General features: G+C 38.0%; 1 protein-coding gene across 1 annotated transcript in view; it reads right to left on the bottom strand.

Moving 5' to 3' along the window:
• Positions 1-26,567, bottom strand: part of b4galt5 (UDP-Gal:betaGlcNAc beta 1,4- galactosyltransferase, polypeptide 5) — a 55,697-nt gene that overhangs the window by 5,920 nt on the left and 23,210 nt on the right. The window contains exons 2-8 of the mRNA XM_017698234.2: positions 7,746-7,865; positions 7,367-7,480; positions 6,159-6,286; positions 3,840-3,956; positions 2,363-2,550; positions 870-992; positions 440-541 (exon numbers count right to left, since the gene is read on the bottom strand). Coding sequence (XP_017553723.1) covers positions 440-541; positions 870-992; positions 2,363-2,550; positions 3,840-3,956; positions 6,159-6,286; positions 7,367-7,480; positions 7,746-7,865 — 892 coding nt within the window. The remainder of the gene's footprint in view (positions 1-439; positions 542-869; positions 993-2,362; positions 2,551-3,839; positions 3,957-6,158; positions 6,287-7,366; positions 7,481-7,745; positions 7,866-26,567) is intronic.

Genomic DNA, 26,567 nt, shown 5'->3' with positions numbered 1-26,567 from the left:
GTTACAAAACTGATACATGTCTATATCTCTTTAAAAAAAATTGGATATAGAGAGTTTTTCAAAAGAATAAAAGCTGATGTTAATGGAAAACACATTTTTATTTCTCTAAAAAAATCTATCATAATATAGCACTGATGCTATATTATATGTGCCAAAGTGGTCTATAATGCACTTTGAAACAAAACCATTCAAATATGAAGTAAAATGCTTCAAATATAGGCTTGTCACAATAATGAAATTTTAGCTGACAATCAATTGCCTTATAAATATTAAACTCCAATACTGCCCAAGCTAAAACAATAATAATATATAAAAAAAAATCTCAAAGTTCATAAGACACAAACTAACTACTGAATCCAGTAAAAGGTTCACAGTAGGTTTATAGTCATTGCATTTTTATTAACACAGCTGGTAACCAGAATCGAGGAATAGTACTGACCTCCCCAAAAACTGGACCTCTCCTCGGTGGTGGTGAGGAATGGACATATAACGTCCAATGTCTCCTGGAGGTCGGCTCACGGTGTAGCCAGCATACTGAACCCTGTAACACATAAAAGAAAAAAGGAAAGTCACACCCATCTCCATATCTAAGACTTTGTCCAAGGAGTGGAGTGTAAACATATCTCATGTACCAATACACTAAAAAACTCTTAAAAGCTTCCAGTTTTATTATTATCTGCACATTTTTACTTATTTATTTATCATAGTCAAAAATCCGATTGGAAAACATCATGTACATCATTCAATATCATTGAATGTGTTGTTGCCAAACTACACTATGCTAGACATGCTTGGAACCTAGTGAGGCTAGAGTTAAACAATTTAGAGTGGAGTTCCTGTTTGGCTTAGGAGAGTTAGCTCACACTTACCTGTTCCAAAGGTCATCATCCTCCCCTCCCCAACCCCAGAATGCATTGGGAAATCCATTTATCTTCTGAAACTGCTCGGAAGTAAGGCCGCTGACACCACCAAAAAACTCATCATAGGGAAGCCTACGCAAACAAAATCAAAAACAACAATACAAAAAAAAACAATGAGTAGTGTGGAAAAACACAGTAGATGGCAGTAAAATCAGTCTCTCAAGAGTCAACATTTTCTTGTTTAACTTCGTAGGATGTGACAGGTTAAAGACAGGAAGTGCATGTGTGGGAAGGCTTAGGCTAAGTCTAAATGAGAGTGTGCTTATGCATATGAACACTAAGATTTTAATAAAGAGTTGAGAGACAACATGAGGTGTGAATCACATAATTTCTTACATGATTTCATACATATTTGTGATATCAAGCATACTGACAAACTGGAACGGTTTTCACTTCTACTATAAATATTCATTTGATATTCCTAAAGGAAAAAAAACGAAGAATTTTTTTTGGTACAACTGCTGTGTTCATTGTGTTTTTTGTTAATAATGCAATAAGCAATAAGATTCCATGAGTAACTGGGATTTTATCACGGGAAAGGGGTGCAAAGTAAAAACTCATCTATGGTGGTAAAATCACTGTAACACATGGCCTCAGGTACCTTATTGCTTTCATAAAAATATGACAAAATAAAATATAAAATGCATGCAATTTCACTAAATAATTTAAGCATTTATTTATAATAATCAAAATGAACAATTCTTCCACCAAAAAATGTACTCTGTGGAGAGCTACTGTTGCCAAGCAAATGTGGACTGTTGAAGAGGGACAAGAACTATTCATAAACATTTTCATTTACTGTCATACAACAATGTAAATATTATAATATAGTAATGTTTATTGAAGAAACCTTTGCCTTATACATAGTTTTTATTAACTAAATTGCCACTGTAACAATAATGCTAATTTTTAATTAATGTTGTGTTGCCATCAAGCTAATAGTGCCAGTGTTTAAAGGCAGATCTTGCCAAAAACACACAAAGCATGTAAGACTTGCAAGTAACATGTGTTTTCAATTTTTTTAGTGAATCACTCAGTGAATACTTTAATTCAAAATGAATATGAATCTTCAGCATGTTTAGCTTGCTATCATTTAGCCTAGTTGTCTAGAAAGTAAGTTGTCGTCCCTCAGTATAAACAAACCAGGTTCTTACTTTATCTATTACTACACTTTGTGGTCCACGCGATCAGCATTACAGTCCATTCACAGCAAATTGGTTTTTAGAGAGCTGCATTATTATAGAATGCAGTTGTTGTGAGGCAGTAATAGGTGTACATATACATGCCTTATAATCTGACTCTGAATCTGTTATACTTTCCCCAGGTGCTGGATTGGTTGAGTGACTGAATGTTGTCAGTTTTTTTCTCTGTACTGAAAACATATTGAGAACAACAGTGCACATGGTGTTGTGAAATCGTATGGTTATGCCCCAGTTACTTACATGTATGAGTACTTGTTGAGCTTGACAGCAAAGTGACGCGGCATTTCGCTGCAGCCGTAATAGTTCCGGTCATTCTCCAGAATGTGGTCGACATCATGAAATATTACACAGTCCCAATGCAGGTCCTTCATGGCCTCTTTAAAGCCCACATTGAACAGCATGGCACGATTGAAGGGCTCATCACTGGCCTGTGAAGAACATTCACACAAACTTGAACCTTGCTGTAACTTCAGTTATCTCCTAGTCAGTGATAAATGACTGGCTGCTGAGTGCTGACAAAAGATTTTCTGCACGTTCTGTATCATACCCTGAATTACTTTGGCCTTCCGTCACTCTCAGAGCGGAGATAAACGCTTTTGAACCCTCATCCACCATTTCGATGGAGGGAGTGATAACATCGATAATAATGTTGGTCCACGACACCCCAGTGGATCTGCTACAGCGTGGGTGTGCATTACATCACTGTAAGATAAAGACTTGTGCAATGGCATGAGACCACTGTGTCGTCTGGCAATGGCCACAGGCGCCGGGTCTTAATGGTTTCCCATTAGGTATGGCAGCCTATGTCCGAACATGCTTCCTCTAGGGGTGGGTCTGTGTGTATACATTCCTTGCAGTTAAAAGTGTTGAGAATTTAAAAAAAAATCCCAGTGTTATTTTATTGTTCACCTTCCACTACTGTATAATGTTGTATGCAAACCTTTGAACATCCAAATTAGATGCTTTGCTGATTTTCTAAGTGAAAATAACACATTCTCTACAGAAAATAAATATAAATATAGCATTTTTCTGCACAATTTCTATTTCATTTTTGCCAGGTCTAATAATCTGGATCAAAAGCATAAAATAAAATCTGCTATAATTTTTGCTCCTCCACATTATATGTTTTTAGTCCCACAAATACAAAGTTTGTTCATTGTAGAGGAGGTGTTGCCTTATTTTCACACAAAAACAATTAACAAAACTTTTTTTTTAACAAAAATGTTTGCATATGACTGTAAATATGAATGTAGATGTTGTTGAAAGTAACCCTGAATCTTACCAATATCGTCACTCATCCCATGGGCTCAGAAGCCTCTAGGGACTCAATTTCCCAGAATCACCAGGGGGTTCACATTAGTCTCAGCCCTCTATCTCGCTCCAATCACCACTCTCTGTCTTCTGAACACCAACTTGTTACACCTGTTCTGGTACGATTAGCTTAGTATAAGCTATTGTGTGGTATTGCTTCTTGTTCCAAGAGCTACTGAGTGTTATTCATCTATTCATCTACTATTGTGATTTTTCTGAGACTTTCTTCTGAGACTGTTTTGCTATTTTGCCTTTGCCCTTTGGACTCTGTTTGCCAGGTTATGGTTGTCGTTTCGTGTCTTTTGTCTTTCTTGGATTCGACCTTTACCTGTTCTCTCACCACGTTTTTGGGTGATCATTCTAACATAAAAAATCACATTGCAGTTGATTTGCTTTCTTTCTGTACCTGTTCAACGACATAGAAGCCAAACTCGAGCCTCTGTCTCTGCAGTGCTGGGATGAGGTGCCGGAAGAGGATAGGCAGATGCTCATGACGGTTTCGGAAAGGCACCAAGATGGCCACCTAAGCCGGGAAGAAAGAAGGCAAGGAAGATAAGCTACCCAGATAAACAGCTTTATAGATCCTTTTCTTTTGCACAGTACTGTTAAGGGAAGTTACAGGCTTGAAGAGTCTGTACTTTATAGTATTCTCATCAGACATCAAAGTCCTGTCTTTTTTAAACAGTCTGGCGACGTGGTCACACACACAAGCACAACCGAAGCTACTTAACGGGTGTCAGAAAGAAAAAGAAAAAAGAATTCCATCGTTTCTGCTTTTACATTTTCAAATGAAACTATTGCAAATGCAGTTTTCACTTCAGCTATGATAAAGTTGTAAAACTTTGTGAATGGGTGTCAGTAGAAGACCTGAGGATTCACAACAAAGTTAGGAATGTTAGTTCTGAGTTGTATTTCAAAGTGGTTCTATGGGGAGAAGAGTTTTCTGTTCTCTGTTCTAATTTTCACCCATGTGAAATGTTTAGGTGATGCTGGGGCGCTGACCTAAAATAGCTGCATGTTGTTCCTTTTACTGCTTATCTAACTGCTTATCTAGCTACAAATAAGTTTCCCCTGTACTGCTGTAATGGCCTTCACTGACCATGGTCTATAGATTATATAGATTATAGAGAGTGTCTGGACATTCAGCACTGTATCATAGTTTAAAAATCTATCAGCCAAACAGAAAAATAACCTGTTGTGGGTGGTAAACTGGGCCAGTAAGATTATGAGAAATTAAAAACCCCAAGTTAAAGACACAAAGAGTCAAACAAATCTATAGCGATCCAACTTATCTTATTCACTCAGTGTTCCAGATCCTGCTATCAGGACAAAGACTGAAAGTTGCTACGGCTTTTCCACTCTCCTTTTATATCTGTAATGAGTATTTCATTTTGCTTTGTATGTGTAGTCTAGTGCAGATATTGTGTTTTATGTGTGTAGCGTAGTGTTTCTATGTATTAAAGAAAATTATTAATTTTATGTTAATGAAAATGGACAATAATATTCTATTCTATTCTGTTCTATTCCAACACCCAATTTCTACATTTTACTCAAGTGTCAAGTGATCTTTATTGTGTTTTATATATGTGTGTGTATGTGTATATATAAATATTGCTGCTGTCGGAACAAAACCTTGTATCTCCATTTTTGTCATTGTTCAGTTTTTGACATAACGTGAAGGTGCCTGTTGGCATTTACATGGTATGTCAATTTTATAATGAATGGACCAGATGAAACGGCCTAGAAGTGCTTGGAAAAAAGTCTGGTTCCGTTAACTTACATTAAAAGTAAAGTATGTTTTTACCTTCTCCTGTAAAGTTACCATTTTGGAGATTGTATATATATATATATATATATATATATATAGTGTGTGTGTGTGTGTCAGTATGATGCATGGAGCAGGGTCTGGTGACAGTTTTACCAATGTTTCTGATGCACATCTTGGGCAAAACTCCTTTGGAAAACTAATTACAAGATACTTAAGAACCATACTTTTAGGACCCAAAGTAGCCACTGTGGTCTGAATGTGCTGCCATCTTGTTGATATAAATGCTTGTGTTGACACTGGCAGGTATGTAAAATGACTTCTGTAGGTTTGCACCCAAAAATGTATTTGTATATTCAGAGTTAATGACCCACACAAGCTCATACACCACTGAAAGGAAAACAGCATCAGACTTCAATGTTTTCATCTCTGTGCTTCACAGTACCCTTACTTGGAATCGTTCACTAGGAATTCCCCACACACCATCAATTTGACACTCTACTAAAAATTTACCAATGTTTAAAAGGATAAAGTGTCCAAATACATTTTGGGCTGACTGCAGATGGTAGGGGTGAGCATTTTTGCTATTTAAATATCCACAATATTTCCATATACAGATCCATTTAAATGAGGCCATTTCACTTAACATGAGACAAAATATCAGCTGCTGGTGTCCTGGTGTTCTCTGTAGTTCTTTGTCAAATGCTTAGTGAAAACTGTCTTCCAAAATTACAAGATACATGTTTTATTTCCTTTTTATTCAGTTTATTCTTATTTAAACAACCTACTAAAAAGAATACTTTAATTCCAATTGCAATATCCACATATTCATATACTCATGCCCATTCCTAATTGAGAGGGGCATGAAACGGTAGGGAACAAGGAAAAGGATTAATAGATAGATATGTGATGTGACACAGTAGAGAGAGTGAAGGATGGAGGGATGAGACTCAAACTCGCCTTCCAGCGGGGTATGCAGTCCTGTGGCTTCCAGTGGCCACCGAGTCCCAGGCTGGGGTCCACCTGCCGCAGGCCCCTCTCCACTTCCTCCAGAGCTATCTCGCTCATATTCACCTCCAAACGGCCCTCTGAGGGGACATGAAACATGACTTTAACAGGAAAACTTTGTGAGGATGACAAAAGCTGTGTATATTCTCAACTAGGTAATCATACAATACTCAAAACAACACATCCCAGAAAAATGAACAACTCTAAATAAAATCTCTTAATGTCATCAATCTTGTCTTGCATGACATACTGCAATATATCAAACTACCCAGCTACACAAGTTATGGACTTCACTGTAGACCAGGCATGTCAAACTGCTGACCTTCCAAGGCCAGAGTGCTGCAGTGATTAGTGTTTACCCTCATCTAACATTCGGAATTCAGTTCATGAAGTAGCTGATGAGCTGATTCAGGTGTGGTTAATGAAGCAGTGTGCTGAAATCTGCAGTGTTTTGGCACATAAGGACTGGATCCTGACATATGCTGTAGACCATACAGCTGCATTTCTGCATCAGTTGACCTACAGTAATAAGCACAGTCTAGGTTATTAATAATTTAAAGATTAACCATTAACTGATGAATATAAAATTGTTTGACCAATGCTTTCGGTTAAACATTTAACTTAATTTCTGATAAATGATATTCAAATAGGCAGTTTTCACTCAACTGTTTCTGAATTATATGCATGAATGTTCAAAAGCACAAGAGCCCGACTGAGTGATGGACAATTCTGGGTTTTCTGGAGTCAACACTGACTCTTGACTACTCAAAACTGAAATATGAATTTAAGTCTGAAGCCTGAATTAAACATATTGGAAAAAATAAAACAAAATATAAAGTGTCCAATAAGTTTTGCACAGGACATGTTTAATTTTTTTTCTTAATATGTTTAGTTCAGCAGTAACTGTGCATTAAAATGTGCTCTCTGTAGAGGATGCCTTAACTTACTTTCATTAGAAAATCCACAAAACATTATTTTATCAGGGGTGCCCAAACTTTTGCATTTAAATGTAAAACATTCAAAGAATTGCAAAAAATAGAATCATCATTTCTATAATATCAGCCCAGATATAAGGATGACATGGTTAACTGACAAAAAAAACTCAACAACAAGAAATTAAGGATGCCACAGAAATAAAAATGAATCTGGACACAACATACTCATGGTGGGCAGTCTCTCTGGACAGATGTCAGTGGGCAGGTAGGTGAATCCTGCAGGCAGATATGGAGTGGGGGGAGCAGCTGTTTCACTCAGGTTGAAATCATACGGATAGTCTAGAGAGAGAGAGAGAGAGAGAGAGAGAGAGAGAGAGAGAGAGAGAGATGCATAGGGAAAATGATAGAGCACAGATTTATACATAAATTCATCAACTTACAATAAATGACCTGTCACATCAGTAATGGTAGGCATTTTATTATTGGTACAGAAGGGAAATGGCTTTGCTGTTTATTGTATGTTCAATTATGCGCGAGGCAGATGAGTTATTAATGGCGGCTGACAGGACTCTGCTCGGCTGAGCAATCAGGAGTCGTTCTGTACCTGTTCCATTGATGTTGTAGGCACTTCTCACCACCTGCTCCAGAACCTGAGCTCCAATGTTCCTCATGTTCTGCCGGATCCTCATCCCTCGGGCCTGCACCATGAACAGGTACTCATTCACTGCAGACAGAGAAAGAGAGAGACGATTTTCAAATGCATGTCCTTCAATTTCCAGCTGTCTCAATTATATATCCATTTCCCACTAATGCCCATCAAGCTTGTCAATTATTTCCAACAACAACAACAATTTTCATCTTTGTCATTCATTTTAAGAATACAAAGTCTGTCACTATTAAGTTTTAGTAATGCTGATTCATTGAGTACTGCAAGTTTATAAAAAAGACTAAATAATAAAAGTGGGTTCAAATGAACAATAACATTCCACACCTGGCTTTTCAAAGATTCCAGGATGCCTAATTGGGAGGAGATAAGCAAGGTGGCCTTGAAATACATACACAGTCTTTTGCAAAAGTTTAGGTGCCCTGTACTGACATATGTTGTTAATTTTCTAAGTGAAAATAAGTTAACATATCTTCTACAGATAATACATTTCTGTCATTTTTAATACACATCTGCTGTTATTTGATGAACTTAACATTAATTCATTCAGACACATACATTATCTAAGCCGCTTATCCTTCAGGGTTGTAGGGGGTGCTGCAGCCTATCCGGGCACTCACTGGGTGGAAACAAACACCCTGGCCAGGGCGCCAGTCCATCACAAGACAAACACACATACACGCTCATCCACACCTAGGGGCAATTTAATATCTCCAATCGCCTGACTGCATGACCCTGGTAACCCGAACTGGGAATCGAACCCAGGCCTTTTTATGTAAACTCGATAACTTTTAAGATACAAGACTCAATAACAAACAACTAGAAATTGTACACTAAAATGTTCAGAAAATGCCATATTTAAGTGTGATGTCTTGTCTGAACTAAGAAAATTCACAAAATGTAAACCACATTTTTTGCACAAGACTGTAAAAATCAGGCTGTTTCTCCCTATATTATAAGGTAGTAGGACAATTTCCATTCATGTTAAATGTGTAATGTCATTAAGCCAAATGTTAAGTCATATAGAACGTAAAGTGTGAAACTTCTGTTTCCAAGGAGAAATACAAGTAACAAAGACATTCAATTATTTCAAACCAGATAGCTGAACAAAATACAACAGAAATGGTTTTATTACGATTGTAGTATGTAAATGTAAAATATTTGAAATAATAAGTAGGATGTTGTATAGAAAGAAGAAATGTTAGACGTCAATGAGTCCTCAGTAAGTGAGAAAGCTGTAGAACATTGAGAAATATCCTTATATTCTGAAATGAACATTCAGCACATGCTCCATTTGAAAAGTGGTGATCAAATCTCAAGTAAAATAACTTTTCAAGAAATTACCATAAATAAGACAATTAAATTTATAATTTCTTGGTGTTCCCAAAACTTGAAATACTGAGTAAAGTGTTCTATTCCAATCTACACTGTATATGTTACAGCTGAAGCAAAAAGAACTGCAGTTATCTCTATGGCTAAGTAATTCCAACCTTTTGAATGATAGTGTAAATACTTTAAAATCTAAAAGCTATTAGATTCGATCACGTGTCAGCTTCCAGTCCTTGTAGGCAAAACCACTGCAGACTTCAGCACACTGCCTCGTTAAACACACCTGATTCAGCTCATCAGCTAATTAGCAAGGCCTTAATGAACTGAATTCAGAGCGGTAGATGACAGTAAACATTAATCTCTGCAGCACTTTGACCCAGAAGGCTAACTTTCAAAGCTCCCCTCATGAAAAACCAGTAATTAATAACCGACACCAGGTTTGGTTCAATCAATGTGTCATTTAGTAGTTACTTTTTATGGTATCTGTAATTTGTATCTGTTCTAATAATCTATATGCTATTGTTACATTCAGAAACACATGTATTTGCATATAAATGGTTTTAAATAATGTGCCAATGTTGTCAAAGACTTCTGTACAGTATTGTATTTGGGTTCAGTTATGTGTCGTGAGTAAGCTGCTGTAAAGGAGCTCCAAAAGGTGGGTCTATTGTTTTTGTGGAATTCTAACACTAATCTTGATAAAGAAAGAGAATGAACAAGGAAGAGAGTATGTGTGTGTGTGTGTGTGTGTGTGTGTGTGTGTGTGTGTGTGTGTGTGTGTGTGAGAGAAAGAGAGAGAGAGAGAGAGAGAGAGAGAGAGAGAATTTTGACTGATGTGATATGAGGAAGTCAAATATGCTCACTCCCAACCAAATGACCTCAATGTGTCAAATGCTCAATATCCATTTGTAACAATTTGTATATAAAAGAACATAATGACAGCTGATGTGTAATGTATAACATACTGGGTGGTATTAATCACAATACAGCACTTATAACACTTGTGGTGTAAACTCCATTTTCAACAACCACAAAAATAAATAATAATAAATAAAATATGTGGTTTATGAGGTGTTATGGAATGAAAAAAAAATATCATTAGGCAAATATGTTGTCTATACTGGTATACTGATCTGTACTGGGAAATATATTGTTTTATACTGGTATACTGATATGTACTGGGAAATATATTGTTTTATATTGGTATACTGAACAGTAATGGGAAATATATTGTCTATACTGGTATACTGAACAGTACTGGGAAATATATTATCTATCCTGGTATACTGAACAGTACTGGGAAATATATTGTTTATACTGGTATACTGAACAGTACTGGGAAATATGTTGTCTATACTGGTATACTAAACAGTAATGGGAAATATATTGTCTATACTGGTATACTGAACAGTACTGGGAAATATGTTGTCTATACTGGTATACTAAACAGTAATGGGAAATATATTGTCTATACTGGTATACTGAACAGTACTGGGGAATATGTTGTTTATACTGGTATACTAAACAGTAATGGGAAATATATTGTCTATAATGGTATACTGAACAGTACTGGGGAATATGTTGTTTATACTGGTATACTAAACAGTAATGGGAAATATATTGTCTATACTGGTATACTAAACAGTAATGGGAAATATATTGTTTATACTGGTATACTAAACAGTACTGGGAAATATGTTGTCTATACTGGTATACTGAACAGTACTGGGAAATATGTTGTCTATACTGGTATACTAAACAGTAATGGGAAATATATTGTCTATACTGATATACTGAACAGTACTGGGGAATATGTTGTTTATACTGGTATACTAAACAGTAATGGGAAATATATTGTCTATACTGGTATACTGAACAGTACTGGGGAATATGTTGTTTATACTGGTATACTGAACAGTACTGGGAAATATGTTGCCTATCCTGGTATACTGAACAGTACTGGGGAATATGTTGTTTATACTGGTATACTGAACAGTACTGGGAAATATGTTGTCTATACTGGCATACTAAACAGTACTGGGGAATATGTGGTCTCAAAATATACAGGATGTCATACTGTCTGTACTGGTATATGGTTAAACAAGAGATTTTTAGCTTTAGCAGTATTCATCAGTAAGAAAACTGTTATATAATTATATTAACTATAATGCAGAGTTATCACTATTTAGTGAATCATCATCCAAGACTTTTCCAGCACAATTTCAATGAGATATTTGCACAGACACTATATACATCACAAAAGCTGACATCCTTAACATTAAAGTCAACAATCCCTGCACTGTAAAAAACGCATTGTTTTAACTTAAAAAGTAATCTGGTTGCCTTAAAAATTTCAGTTCATAGAATTTCTAATATTAACAAAACAATAACCTGTGTTTTACATTCTGTTCCATGAACTCAAAAATTTTTTTGAAACTGTTTTGCATTGTACTTACTGACGCACACTTACACAAACCATTACTCAGCTAATCATCATTTGATCACAAGTTTAAAATAGTTGGGCCATTAATCCACTGGGACTGCATATTTTAACATATTTTGAGCTGCCCAGTCATTCATACTATTGTAGTTTGAAACTTGATATCTGCTAGTGTAGCCTCGGTCTGTCAGCATTCCGACACAGTGTCTCTGTGCACATTCAACACTGTGGAATTCCTATTAAAATAGGTATGAATGAACACTCAAAGTAGGCATTAGCAACTAAAAAACATTCTATAACATACCATCTTAGAGGCTTAACAGCCCAACTTTACAACAATGGCCCAACCCACAAAATCCTAAATCTCACCATTATCAAGTCACACAATCAGACTGGACTTGTTTGTGCCCATGTGCGCAACAATTCCTAATGGGGAATGTGGATATCACTGTGATCTGGAGAAAGATTTGGCGTGGCAAGTTGGGTGCCTTCAGAAGCTAATTATTATAAATCCACTGACGTCACAGAGGCACTCATGCATTTCCCAGTGTTCCAACAAAAAGCTACTCCATCACCTTGCATACACATCCCTTCAACTTTTTTTCCTCTCTGCTAGCTTCCTCATTGGCTGATACCTGAATCACTTTTCAATTATGTCACTGGCCATCTTACACTAGAGGAATAGGAAGCATTTGATGTTGTTAAAATCATGTTTAGAAAAATTTCATAAGGCCTCTAATCACTTGATGGCTCTATTGGAAGGCTACCTTATCATACTCCCAAATCATCCATGCTTGTGAATGAACTCTTGACCAGGAAGTTCACTGTGGTTTTGAAAAATTTACAGAAAAGGGTTCATCAGGGTTTTACTGGGCTACAGTAAATTATTATGCGCCCAGCTTAATGCAGACATATGAGTGAGGAATCAAAACTGTGGGCCTACATACAGAATCTTTATGGAGTTTATGGTGTTAAAACATCCCTCATTTTAATATTTTAATAGCCTCAAATTCACAACAGACTTTACAGTGTAACATTGTTAAATATAAAAGGTGCGACTTTCAAAATGGGACACATTGCTTTCCAATGGGTTCTTCAGGGGCTTGTGTGTGAGAGAACTGCAGTGGGTGTGTGTCCTTCTTTGGCACTCGGTCACAAGGCTGCGCTGATAAAAGGACAATGACCCTTTATAGTGTGGGCTCTGGCCTCAGGGTAACCCTCAGTTCTGTTTGGCTTTCAATGCTAGAGAATGGTGCGTGTGTGTAAATTTTCTTTTGCTTAGTCACCAGTCTTCACACTGAGATAAAAAAGCTGTGCACCATCCCTGGGCAAAAACAACACATTTTGCAAATGTTGTTTGTCGGTCAAGTTAAACAGAGATGACAACATGATGCAAAAACAAGCAACCAACATTATTAGCAGTATATTAGGATAGTGTGTATAATGTAATTTGTAGTTTTGCAGTAGAAGGAAGAGGTGGGTTATATTACATAATTAACATAATCAATTGTCGTAATCATGTCACATGGACATTGTCTGCACTGCATGCTTCAATATATGCTTATTTTATTAGAAATTACATAATTAGCATTATTTAATTCACTGTAATGTAGCACAGTATGTGAAATGTACACTGAACAGCGCTTGTCCAGCAGTGAGCTGATATTTTTATATGCTGCATGCAAAATTCGGACTGTCCTTTCTTTGGACAGTAAACAAATTCATGCTCAAATGGCTAAATATGAATATCTTTGGTCCACCTCATAACCATTATAGGCTTAATATAATATTTATACTACTGTAAAAGGGCTGACACAGGCAGGCCTAAATTTACAGGCTCTGTCACATCTCCTGTAGCCCGCTGATTTGAATCAGACCGACATTTACATAAGCAAGATGGCAAAAGAGAAAGAGAGAGTGTGAGAGAGACAGAGAGAGGAACAGAGAAAGATAGAGGTGTTGGTGTAAGCGATAACCTTGTCAACACTCTCACAGAGGCGTTGTTCATTTTTTCAGCCTGCTCTGGTGTGCTGTTCAGGCTGATTCTCATGAGACTGAGCCACAGTTCGTTCACTCTCTTTTCTTGGCCACTTCACCGTGAAAAACACAGTTTAGAGCCCACACAGGCGAACTGGGTGAAAACCACTGAAGTGAGAACATGTACAGGTGCCAGTGATTCAGATTACATAATCTTAGGCCATGCTCCCTTTACAGGCTTAATTCCGATTTTTCACTCAGAGCTAAGACAAGGAAAGCGTGTTTTGATGAATTCTCAGAATTCACTGCGGAACTGTGTTGAGTTCACACACACACACACACACACACACACACACACACACACACACACACACACACTTGTTTTTACTGTACATTTGTTTTCAGTAATATAATGCAAATTGTTTTGCTAATATTCTACAAATTCACAACTTCAAATAATTCTTGGGAAGCAGTTAAACAAAACTGTAAGAAGTGTCTATGAAGAACAACAGCTGTAGCTGCTTCTGAAAGGACTGAGAAAGCTGTATAACATTAAAAAAATTGGTTATAGTAAATTTAATATCCAGTATAAAGATGTAATAAAATTAATATTGAGACTGCCTACTTTGTGATAACCCATTCTTGAAGAATTAATTTATCATTTAATACAGTCTCAAAGTTTTTTAAATGGTGAATGATACATCTACAAACACCACTGGCACCCATTTTCTAACTATAAGTCTACATCACTGAGTGGACCCTGCCAAAACGGACCAAACTGATGAAAAACGTTTGACTGGTCCACTCTAAAAAGCCTTGTGTCATTGGTGTGAAGTAACCTCTTTAGTTTCGCACTGTAGCTGTGAGGCTAATGTAGCTTATAAGTAATAGCCACCTCTTCTTCTTTCGGCTGCTCCCTTTAGGGGTCGCCACAGCGGATCTTCTGCCTCCATCGTGCCCTATCCATTGCCTCCTCTACTTTCACACCAACCATCCCCATGTCCACCTTCACTACATCCATAAACCTTCTCTGAGGTCTACCACTTCTCCTTCTACCCGGCACCTCCATCTCCAACATTCTTTGACCAATATATCCACTATTCCTCCTCAACACATGTCCAAACCATCTCAACCTATCCTCTCTGGCTTTATCTCCAAACTGCTCCACCTTCACTGTCCCTCTGATCTGCTCATTTCTAATCTTGTCCATCCTTGTCACTCCCAACGAAAATCTCAGCATCTTCATCTCCACCACCTCCAGCTCAGCCTCCTGTCTTTTAGACAGAGCCACAGTCTCCAAACCATACATCATAGCAGGACGCACTACTGTCTAACTCTTGCTGCTATCCTTCTGTCACACATCAGCCCTGACATCCGTCTCCACCCACTCCATCCTGCCTGCACCCTCTTCCTCACCTCTTTTTTGCACTGTCCATTGCTCTGGAAGGTTGACCCAAGACATTTGAAGTCATCCACCTTTACGACCTCTACTCCTTGCATCTTCACCTTCCCACCTGCCTCCCTCTCATTCACACACATGTATTCTGTCTTGTCTTTACTGACCTTCATTCCTCTCCTCTCCAGTGCAGACCTCCACCTCTCCAGATTCTCTTCCACCTGCTCTCTACTCTCACCACAGATTACAATGTCATCTGCAAACATCATGATTCATGGAGCCTCCTGCCTGACCTCATCTGTCAACCTGTCCATCACCATTGCAAACAAAGAAAGGGCTCAAAGCTGATCCCTGATGTAACCCTACCTTCACCTTGAAACCATTTGTCACTCCAACTGCACACCTCACCACTGTCTCACTATCCTCATACACGTCCTGCACCACCCTAACATACTTTCAGCTACACCTGACTTCCTCATACAGTACCACAGTTCCTCTCTTGGAACCCTATAATATGCTTTCTCTAGATCCACAAAGACACAATGCAGCTCCTTCTGACCTTCTCTGTACTTCTCTACCTACACTCTCAACGCAAAAATTGCATCTGTGGTACTCTTTCTGGGCATGAAACCAAACTGCTGCTCACTGATCTGATCCTCTCGCCTTAGCCTTGCTTCAACAACTCTTTCCCATACCTTCATGGTGTGGCTCATCAACTTTATACCTCTGTAGTTACTACAGCTCTGCACATCACCCTTGTTCTTAAAAATGGGGACCAGTACACTGCTTCTCCACTCATCAGGCATCCTCTCACTCTCCAGGGTTTTGTTAAACAACCTGGTTAAAAAGTCCACTGCCTTCTCTCCTAAACATCTCCATACCTCCACAGGCATGTCATCTGGACCAACTGCCTTTCCTTTTTAAAGCTGCCCTCACTTCCACTTTACTAATTCTCTGCACTTCCTGATCCACTATCTCTCCCCCCATTGTCCTCCTCTCTCTTTTGTTTTCCTCATTCATTAGTTCTTCAAAGTACTCCTTCCATCTACTCAACACTCTCTGATCACTCACTAGTACATTTCCCTCTCTATCCTTTATCAGCCTAACCTGCTGTACATCCTTTCCAGCTCTATCTCTCTGTTTAGCCAAGCGATACAAGTCCTTTACTCCTTCTTTACTGTCCAGCCTCTCATACAGCTCATCATAAGCCTGAGCCTTTGCCTTTGCCACCATTCTTTTTGCTATGCGACTAGCCTCACAGTACTCCTGCCTACTTCCTTCATCTCTCTGGTTATCCCACTTTTTCTTAGCTGCCTTCTTCTTCTGAATACTCTCCTGGACTTCCTCATTCCACCACCACCTTTCCTTGTCTTCTTTCCTCTGACCAGACGAAACACCCAACACATTTTTGCCAGTTTCTCTCATCACCTTAGCTGTAAGGTAGCTCAGGTAGCTCCTCACTACCCCCAAGGGCCTGTTGCAATTTTTCCCTGAACTGCCTGCAACTGTCCTCCTCCTTCTGCTTCCACCGTCTAATCTTTGGCTTCACTCTCTTCCTCTTCTTTGTTTCTAATCTCATTCTACAGACAACCATCCTATGCTGCCTTGCTACACTTTCCCCTGGCACCACTTTACAATCTCCAATCTCCTTTAGGTGGCATCTCCTGCTAAGGATATAATCCACCTCTGTGCACCTCCTTCCACTCTTGTATGTCACCCTGTGTTCTTCCCTTTTACAATAAGTAATAGCCACCAATTTAGCAAATTGCATGCCTAAATCTTCACATATATCTTTATATATGCTGTTGTCTATTAACATGGTCAAAATTACAAACAGAATTGAGCCTTCAGGATGGCTGCTACTGATGTTTTTAGATATTGTGCATTTTTATAGTTAACAGCGTGACATAAAGTGTCTAAACCACATTCGCAAATCTATTTAAAAATACTCAAAAAAGGTTGAGTCAAGTGTGTGATGGTTTAGCCATGAAGTGCTAATCAGTGGTCATAAGCTTCCTTTAAGTTAGCCACATTACCCTCATAGCTTCAAAGCAAAACAAACTAAATTAGTCCATTAAATGTTAAACTGAACAAATGTAAAGACAAAATTTATTTACTGCTGATTTATCTGTGCTACATAAATTTCTCTCTCTGTATAGATAACATTGTGTCATTCAGTGTCAAACACTTAAGTTTATTTGAGATTACTTACAACTTGAGGTGAATTTGCAACAAATGTGTGATGATCATTCTATGCTAACTGGTGGGTATAAGCTTTCATTACTTGTTAGCATCATTAGCCTCATAGATCCAGTACAAAGTAAAAGAAACAGACAACAGACATGTCTTGGCTGGCTGATAGTTAGAGGTTGGAGCATAATTAATTTATTTGATTTTTGGCCAAAGCCATGCTTTAATATCTCACTATGGCATTCCTGAGTCAAGAACTTGCCTGGAACATGCAGGTAATGTAGACAACTTCACACATCATTTATTCTCTTCCCAGAAGAGTTTGTGTGCTCGGGTGTCGTGCTGCCTGTTGCAGAGCCACACCAATACAGATAGTGTCACATACCATAAAATCACTCACTTCATCACCCAGCCTTATAATAGAGATGTATGTAAAGTTGGGAGATGTACCAGAATAATATATATGCTGTGCCATAATATGGACACTTTAATAATGCTTACATACAATATCAAACTCATATTTACAAAACATTTTAAAAATTGCCATAATATAGGACCTTGAAATTTAGATTTGACAAATTTTTCAATCCAGTGTTTGATTATGTCTTTATTGCAACGTGGGGCTACTGTACTAAAATATGCACATTTTATTAAATATACTGTGTTTGTAACATTACAAAAATAATTATTCCTTCAATAAGCTAATGCAGGTGGATTCTGTCCCACATAGCTTTAGATATTTTTCATGTTTATGTATCAGCAGATACATAAAGAACAATTAGGAGAAGGAGACGGAAGAGAGGGAAAAAGCATGCTTTATAGAATCAATGGAATCAAGACATTTTTCCTCCTTCTGTTCCCTGTTTCCATCCCTCCTTCTGAGGGATGTTTTAACACCATAAACTCCATAAAGGTTCTGTATGTAGGCCCACAGTTTTGATTCCTCATTCATATGTCTGCATTAAGCTGGGCGCATAATAATTTACTGTAGCCCAGTAAAACCCTGATGAACCCTTTTCTGTAAATTTTTCAAAACCACAGTGAACTTCCTGGTCAAGAGTTCATTCACAAGCATGGATGATTTGGGAGTGTGATAAGGTAGCCTTCCAATAGAGCCATCAAGTGATTAGAGGCCTTATGAAATGTAAAAAAAAGTAATTTTGTGCCATTTCTTTGGGTGTATTCATCATGAAATGTAGACATAATGTGAAGGATAACAGGCACGTTCAAAGCAAAACCAAAAATGACAAAAATGGATAAAAGCTTTCCTTCCGACAGCGGCTATATATATATATATATATATATATATATATATATATATAGTGTACCAAATCTGCAATGTAGTGTAAAATACTGTGATACAAGTTTTCAACATAATATCACCCATACACAGCCAATTATGGCCAGCATTGATTCAGGAGAGAAGGCAGCTTTTATAGCACTCAGATAAAGGATGTTGGCCATTTTCACGGCCGTCTGCTGGAACTATGTGATCCGTGTGATTCACCACTGCGTGAGCCCACTGTGGGGGAAAATAGGCTTTTGCTTTAAACCAGATAAATTGGTCGTCTCCACCAAGAGTGCAAAGCTTTCACTTTTTTCTTCGGTACAAGGGGAAAAAAAAACATATACACACCGTCCGACATTAACCCAGCCAGATCCAATCTCTTTTCTGCTTGAAGTGCAGTTTGTTAAATTCCATTTCACATGGCTGCATTTCCCTGGGAGGCTGACGGATTCAGCACTTCAGGGCCCCTTGATGCTTGTAGCGTATGCGTGGAGTGCCAGTGAAAGTTAATTGTTTTTTAAAGCGTTTATTACACGTATGATTGATGATGAGGGGAAATGATGAAGAATATCTTTAAACGCCTCCACTTGAGTTTAGCTTGCAGAAGCCCGGCCTGTTTGGTGGGTATTGATCAGTGTTGTCATTGGGGAACAGACCTTCATTATTTCTCGTGGCCTTGGTGCACCAGCAAAAGCCACGCAAAGAGCAAGAGGCGATCAATATACAACCATTACACACCAACTCAGGTAACCAGCTATAAACACCCACACCCATCTCTCTCACTTTCTCTCTATCCCTTCCTTTTCTACCCTTTTCACTTTCCCCCCTTGCTCTCTCTCCCTCTTCATTTCTATCTATACCTCTCTGTCACTCTCATTCCCTTATTTTCCCACTCTTTATCCCTCTTTTTCACAATCTCTCCCTTTCCTCTCTGCCTCTCTCTTCTCATTTCTATTGATACCTCTCTGTCACTCTCACCTCTCCTTTTTTCATCCTTTATCCCTCTCTTTCTCACCATCTCTCCCTCTTTTCTCTTTAACTTTCTCTCTTCATTTCTGTTAATACCTCTCTGCCACTCTCATTCCTTCCTTTTCTCACTCTTTATCCCTCTCCTTCCCACCATGTGTCCCTCTTTTCTCTTTACCTTTCTCTCCCTATTCATATCTATCCATACCTTTCTTCTTTTCTCTCATTTTCTTTTTTCATTCCACCTCTCACTACCCCTCTATTCCTTTCTCTCTTACATCCCTCCCATTCTTACTCTTATCTTCATATTTCTCTCTTCTGTCTTTCTACTTTTTCTTCCTTCCTCTTCTCTCCCTTCCTTTCTCTCCACCTCTTCATTTCTGTGTATTTCTATGACCTCTCTATCTCATTTCCTCTCTTTTCATCCCTCGATTACATCTCTCCTTTCCTCTCTCTCCCTCATATTTTCTACTCATACCTCTGTCATTCTCCTCTTGTTTCTCCTTTCTCTCTCTTCATCCCTCTCTCTTCTTCTCCTTTTTTGTCTTTGACTTTACCCTTCCTATGTCTTCTTTTTCACCTGTGTCTCTCCCCCTCCTCTTTTTCTTCACCTTTTCTTTTTTGCCTTTGGTTTCTTTCTCTCTCTTTCCCATTCTCTCTCTTCTTTATTACCTTTACTTCTTTCTGTCTCTCAACCTCCATCTCATTTTCTATTTTTATCCCCTTCCCTCTCTGTCTCTCACTACAAATTAACAATGATTCAGTCCCAGAGAGAGCGAGACAGAGAGAGCGCGCGCGCGAGAGAGATGAATCAGAAGGTGCAGACAAATACACAAACATCCTCCTACAACTAGAGGCGAAGCAAAAACAAACCAAAAAAAAGAGCGCGAGAACTGTTGAGGAAGCCCCCAAACGAACTTGCGTAGTTCCTGGACGCTGTGAAGAGTGTGTTTGTTGTTGCTGGCAGTTTTCTATGCTTGGCTACCCAGATGTTTTGATTTGTCTCTTCTTTTTTTCCAAGTAATCGCTAGAGGGAAATTATCAGGGTGAAGGGAGACAGGGCACGTGTGCATGCACTGGAAGTCAGTGACCCTGAGCAAGATAACCACAAAATCAATCAGCCCTCTCACTGTCGCTGTCCTCCAGAATGATGCTTTTCTTGATGCTTATTTTTTAAAGACATAATGATTTCCTATGCCTTAAAATATCTTAAAAGCGCCCAGTGCTATAAGCAGGCGATTAATGCCAGATGCATGAACAACAGCAAAGGGTTCCATGAATAACCTTTTAAAATCCCAGGATTATTACATACTAAGGCTTATTATTCAGTAACTAAAGGGACTTCAGTGCAAACTATTTGAGCTATTGAAGTGTCCAATAAAACTTTGGGCCATTTAAGGGTTTAAACCAGTCTTTGTCAGTTTTGCTGATCCCGAGCAACTTTGTATGTAAGTACTCATGTGTCATAATTAGTGGTGTAATAATTAATTTGTATTCTCAATGCATCATTTATAATTCCTCCAGATGCAGCTGCATGGACAGTATAAGAGACATAATGATTACTGAATCATATGCATGAATTTAAAATTCTACGAATCAAACTAATTCATCAACAAAATGATTGATCAACAAAACAAACTTCTAAAAAAAAGTGATACTTAAACACATGGCCCAAGCAACTTTCACAAACTGACCACACACTGTTGATCAGTGTCACAATTGGCCCCTCTCAGTTATCCATGCGCTTTTGTTTACTTGTCCATGTGCTTCCCAGTTCTGCCCCCTTGTTTCTAGACTCTGCCCTTGATTGTTACCACCTGTGTTTGCCACCTGTGTCTTCTTGTCCCTCATCATCCCTGTTGTATTTAAGCCCTGTGTTTTGCTGTGTTAGGTTGCTGGTCTTTGTTTGATATGGTAGTGTTTGGTATTGTTTGGTCTTGCTTGGTGTTGTGTCTTCAAGCCCCTGTTATTTTTCCTAGTCTCTGTTTTTATGTCTATCCTGAGTTTCTTTCGTATTGTCTGTTCCCCATTCTCTACGTGTCGGCTCTGTGACCCTGGACTGTCTTGATCCTGATTTTGGATTTGCCCATAATAAATCTCATTTCTCTCAGCATTTGCATCCGCCTCCTCATCGCTCCACTACATTACAGTCAGAAATCAACCAACAGCTATCTTTTTTGGTTTTGGAACTTAACAACAGTTAAGGAACTTAACAGCAGTTTTTGGTGTGACGATCACCTGAACAGCTGACCTGCCTCTTTCAGTAATCATTTTTGCAGTCACTTACAGAGTTAATGTTGTTCAGATCAAAAGGAACTGCTGGCCTTTTGGAGTAATAATAGCCTTAGTCTTGATTTAGCCTCTAGCCCTGCCTATGGTACGCCTCTGTTGGTCAGCTGTCTCACTTAGCGGCGGGGTCTCACTTAGCAGCGGGGTCCTGACAGCATGAATGGTGATATTAACTTGACTGACTCTAAGTGATGCAGCATGAGTGAACAAGACACATGTATGAGACAAACGGCTTGAGAATTTTGGATGTGAAACAACATTAAGTTCTGTTTTTGTGCCAGAGAAGCTGCTACGTGAAGCAGTTTTTATATTTTACATTTAGTTAAATTGTTAAACATGGTTCTTTTTACCAGTTCTATAATAGTAAATACTAAATATATGCATAATGCAGAATGAAAGAGGAACAATAGTTATTAACAGCCTGTAAGTATGTACAAAGGGCAGACACCCTTGCACCCTCAGCAGAGTCTGATTTTATTAATACATGTTAGTCACTGGGGAAGAGACAGGCCAAAGGAAAGTTAACCCTTTCATACAGTAAATGAAAAACATATGCTTTTAAAGCTTCTAATGAATATAATCCAAAAAGAAACTGCCATCTAGCCAAGCTGAGTGTGTTTTTAGATTTTACAAAAATAAAATGCTTAAAGAATGTAATTGTATAAATATCAGGATTTACAGATGAATGAGGGTAGATAGATTTAGCATTGGTGTTGGTACTCTGTACTGGCCAGTTCTAAAGGATCAGGTATCTCTAATGATATGGGGAAAAAGTGGTATTGGTGAATCTGTACACTGAACAACTACACTGAATACTGCTGTGCCATAAACTGCATTTTTTTGTTATTCATTATAATACACCCTAAAGTTGTGAGAATCACAGAAATAAATAGCCAAATCAAATCGCTCTGTTGTGTATTGAATCACTGTATAGTTTTTAATTCAGAAAATAATTGGACTTTTCAAAGCCTAACCATAAACTCAGTAACACAAAAAAGGTTTGGCTCTAATATGACATGGCCTGTCTTGAAAATGTACAAAACTCTCTCTCTCTTTCTCACACACACACACACACACACACACACACACACACACACACACACATACATGCAACCACCCACACCGCACAATTCTTAAGAAAACCATGCCCTAGTTTTGTTCTTGATTTCTTGTTTTTTCATGCTTTGATAGAATTGCCACTTACTTCCTGAAACCTCGCAGATGCACAGCAATTTCCATTAGTTATAAATCCATCTAGAATGGAGAGCAACCCATGCATGTAATAAGCCAATTGTTCCACAGTCCATCAAGATTGAGCTGCGAGACGTAAAACAAAGAGTCCATCATTTTCTCGCTGACTTCCTTATTAATACGGCATTTATAGCTGCCACTGAACAACCATCCATGAGCAACTGCTATAAAGCATCAATGTATGCCACAATGTTCTCACATTAAATTAACAACATCAGTTGCTGTAATTAGTTATGGTATCTTCATCTTTTTCTTGGTGTTATACTATATATATATATATATATATATATATATATATATATATATATATATATATATATATATATATATATATATATATATATATGCTGGAGCCTATGCCAGCAGTCATTGGGCGGAAGGCAGGATACACCCTGGACAGGTTGCCAGTCCATCACTGGGCAGACAGACAGACACAGACAGTCACTCACACACTCACACCCAGGGGCGATTTAGCATGTCCAATTATGTGTATATTGATTATAACCATACACACATTGTGATATGAGATTCATTGTGCAACCAAAATATGATCCATACAGCTTTGCTGTAGAGAATAGCTAGTCATTCAAAGCAATGGCTGTCATTTGTGAAGTGTGATTGAGAGTACAAATGGCACTGTCATGATTGCAGAAACTTTCTGATACGCTTCTCTCGTTTTGCTTTGCTCTGTGTATCAGGTGTGATGAAATACTCTTTACTCACGCTATAATGTGTAAGATGTATAATGTATTTTAGACACCTGAGATTTGATTTAAAAATCAGATTTAAAAAAGCTATTTATGTGGTTAGATGCTAATATTAAAATAAACATAATTCATGAACGTCGTACCCCTTCTTGATTATAAGCATGAAGAGACTACAGCTGTCATGATCACAAAATCTTAGTTGATGATTGTCATATAACTGATTGAAATGAACAATTTCATTGTATTTTCTTGTTCATAGTTTGCAACTAGGGCGGCACAGTGGCGTGGTGGGTAGCGCTGTCGCCTCACAGCGAGGAGGGCCTGGGTTCGATTCCCTGGCCGGCGACCGGGGTCCTCTCTGTGTGGAGTTTGCATGTTCTCCCCGGGTTTCCTCCGGGTTCTCCGGTTTCCTCCCACAGTCCAAAGACATGCTGTCAGGTCGATTGGACATGCTAAATTGCCCCTAGGTGTGAGTGACTGTCTGTGTCTGTCTGTCTGCGCCCTGCGATGGACTGGTGACCCATCCAGGGTGTATCCTGCCTTCCGCCTGATGACTGCTGGGATAGGCTCCAGCACCCCCCGCGACCCTGACGGAGAAGCGGCTTAGAAAATGGATGGATGGATAGTTTGCAACTATTGAAATACAACCCTAAAGTGTATGTAATAATTGTATTGAAATAGAAAAATGACATTTTCACTGTTTTTCTGCTGCAACTCAAAGCCCATAATCACTATTTATCATTTTTATTACCATTAAAACCATTTGTAAAGTGCTGTTTGTGACAGTTTTGGTTACAGTTTCCTGATACCTCAGTCAATAATCCCTTTGGTTTAAATGAACATTATCCAATGTGTATACAAATACAAACAGGCCTCACTATTAGCAATGATTTATTTGTGTCTTTAATAATTTCATCCCTTAATTAGTAAACAAGTTGATCATGGTTTTGTCCATGGTGTTAAGACAGATAAAATAGGCTGATAAGCCAGACTGACTGACTCATAGGTGAATGATGAATAACCTGAAATGAACAGACACACATGGCTAGCTGAAGTGTTGACAGAGGCCCTCTGCGAGTAATTGATGAGTTCAGCCCACTGAAGACATTACTATGTCTAAATACGCACCTAATATGTTGTTAAATGGTGGTTACTGCAAGCGATTGACTGATGATTTTGAGTCAAGCTTGAGAATATTTTGCCCTCGTGTAACATGTGCTGCTCTATGTTATGGTATATGATGCTTGGAAAAGTAGGATTAGGAAATCTTCAGGTGGAATGTCAGATTTAACCTTCAGAAGTTGCAGTTCAGACAGTGTGCCGAGCTCCTGTTGATAAAAACAGTCCTGCCTCACTTCCTCCAGTTACTACTGTACAGGACAACATGCTTTATGTCAGCACACCGTTTTCAGCTTTAAATGATGTCAATTCTTGTCAAATGATGTCAAATGATGTCAACATTATCTTGTTGATAATACATTTCAATGTATGGCTGCTGTTCATCCAAAATGAGTCAGCAATAACTCTGAAAAGCAACAACAGACAGCACGTTTAAAAACAGAAGAAACTTGAGCTCTGGTCTTGTTTTCCTTTGCACTGGTAATGTGGCCACAGGGGATTAAAGGGAGCTTGTTATTGACAGTGACTGCACTCGCAGCAGCAAAATATTTGTCAGTCTTCTCTGCTCCATGTTTTTGTTTTGTTTTGTGTTGGTAACTAATATATTTGAATAAAAAATGTTTCTTGGTTATGACCTAAAACGTACTTTCCTGTTAAATGTTGGAAAAGCTAAGCATGCAGGTTCATAAGTTCATTTTAGGGCTTATCATAAAGGTGATACAAACTCAAAATATATATCATGATATTTTTCATTATCCATCCAGGTAATAATTATATAACAATGTTAATCAGTATAATAAAAATCTTAGTATCATTGTTATTGTTATTATTATTATTATTATTAGTAGTAGTAGTAGTAGTAGTAACATGTTGTTTGTCACTATTATTGTTAGAAATAAATGTTAAATACTTGTGTAAATACTTAGGGGAAAAGGTTGGGTTTATCATGGAACAACAACACATTCGTTTTCATATCTTCTGCCACTTGTTGACCTAAACGTTTGGCCTCTAGCTAACCTCTGAAAAAAAAAAAGAATTGATTTACTTTCAGTGCTTTGTTTGTCAGTGAACCTTACTGACATTTAAATTGGACACATAATGTGTCTTTTAACCTGCCTTATAAGTATGTGTTATGCTTAAAAGAGGATGTGGTTATACGAAAAGAATTATTTTTAGTGCAAAGCAAACACTCACATACTCCTTACTAAAGTCTCTTCTCTTTTGCTATTGTACTACGCATGTGAGGATGTCTGGAACACACGCATACTGAAAAGATAATATATTGAATGAATCTTTCAGTTCACTTACTTTTGGCAGTAACTGTAATTTATTCATATGTAAATGATGTACACTTTTCAATCAAGTACATTCTCAACACATTTTTCATTGTAGCTGGGCAGATAGATACATAGAGGGTGTAGTAAGAAATCAATGAATTCAGTTCGATATACTACAGCAGTGTTTCGATTCACTATCATTTTTGATACAGCAGAAATAAGAAGTACCTGACAATCTGTCTCATGTTAATGTTCCCATTTTCACCTTATTACTGCATCTAGCACTATAAAAGTAGAATATTTTATTCCAATGCTGTAGCCATGAGCTATTATGCACTTATGAGGTGTGTGTGTTTCCTTATTGCTCTCGATTTTGAAATAAAGAGGAGGCAATATATTCAGAGGAGGAGTGGTCTGCTCTTATAGCAGACATGGTTGTTTAAAAGTACTGTGTATATGTTTTAGACATCTGAGAGACTTGATTTAAAAATTAGATTCAAACAAGCTATTTATCTGGGGAGATACTAATATTA

This window comes from Pygocentrus nattereri, chromosome 9 (genome assembly GCF_015220715.1).
Source record: "Pygocentrus nattereri isolate fPygNat1 chromosome 9, fPygNat1.pri, whole genome shotgun sequence".
Lineage (NCBI taxonomy): Eukaryota > Metazoa > Chordata > Actinopteri > Characiformes > Serrasalmidae > Pygocentrus > Pygocentrus nattereri.
The sequence above is the reverse complement of the archived record's forward strand: the minus strand, read 5'-3'. Positions and strand labels throughout refer to the sequence as shown.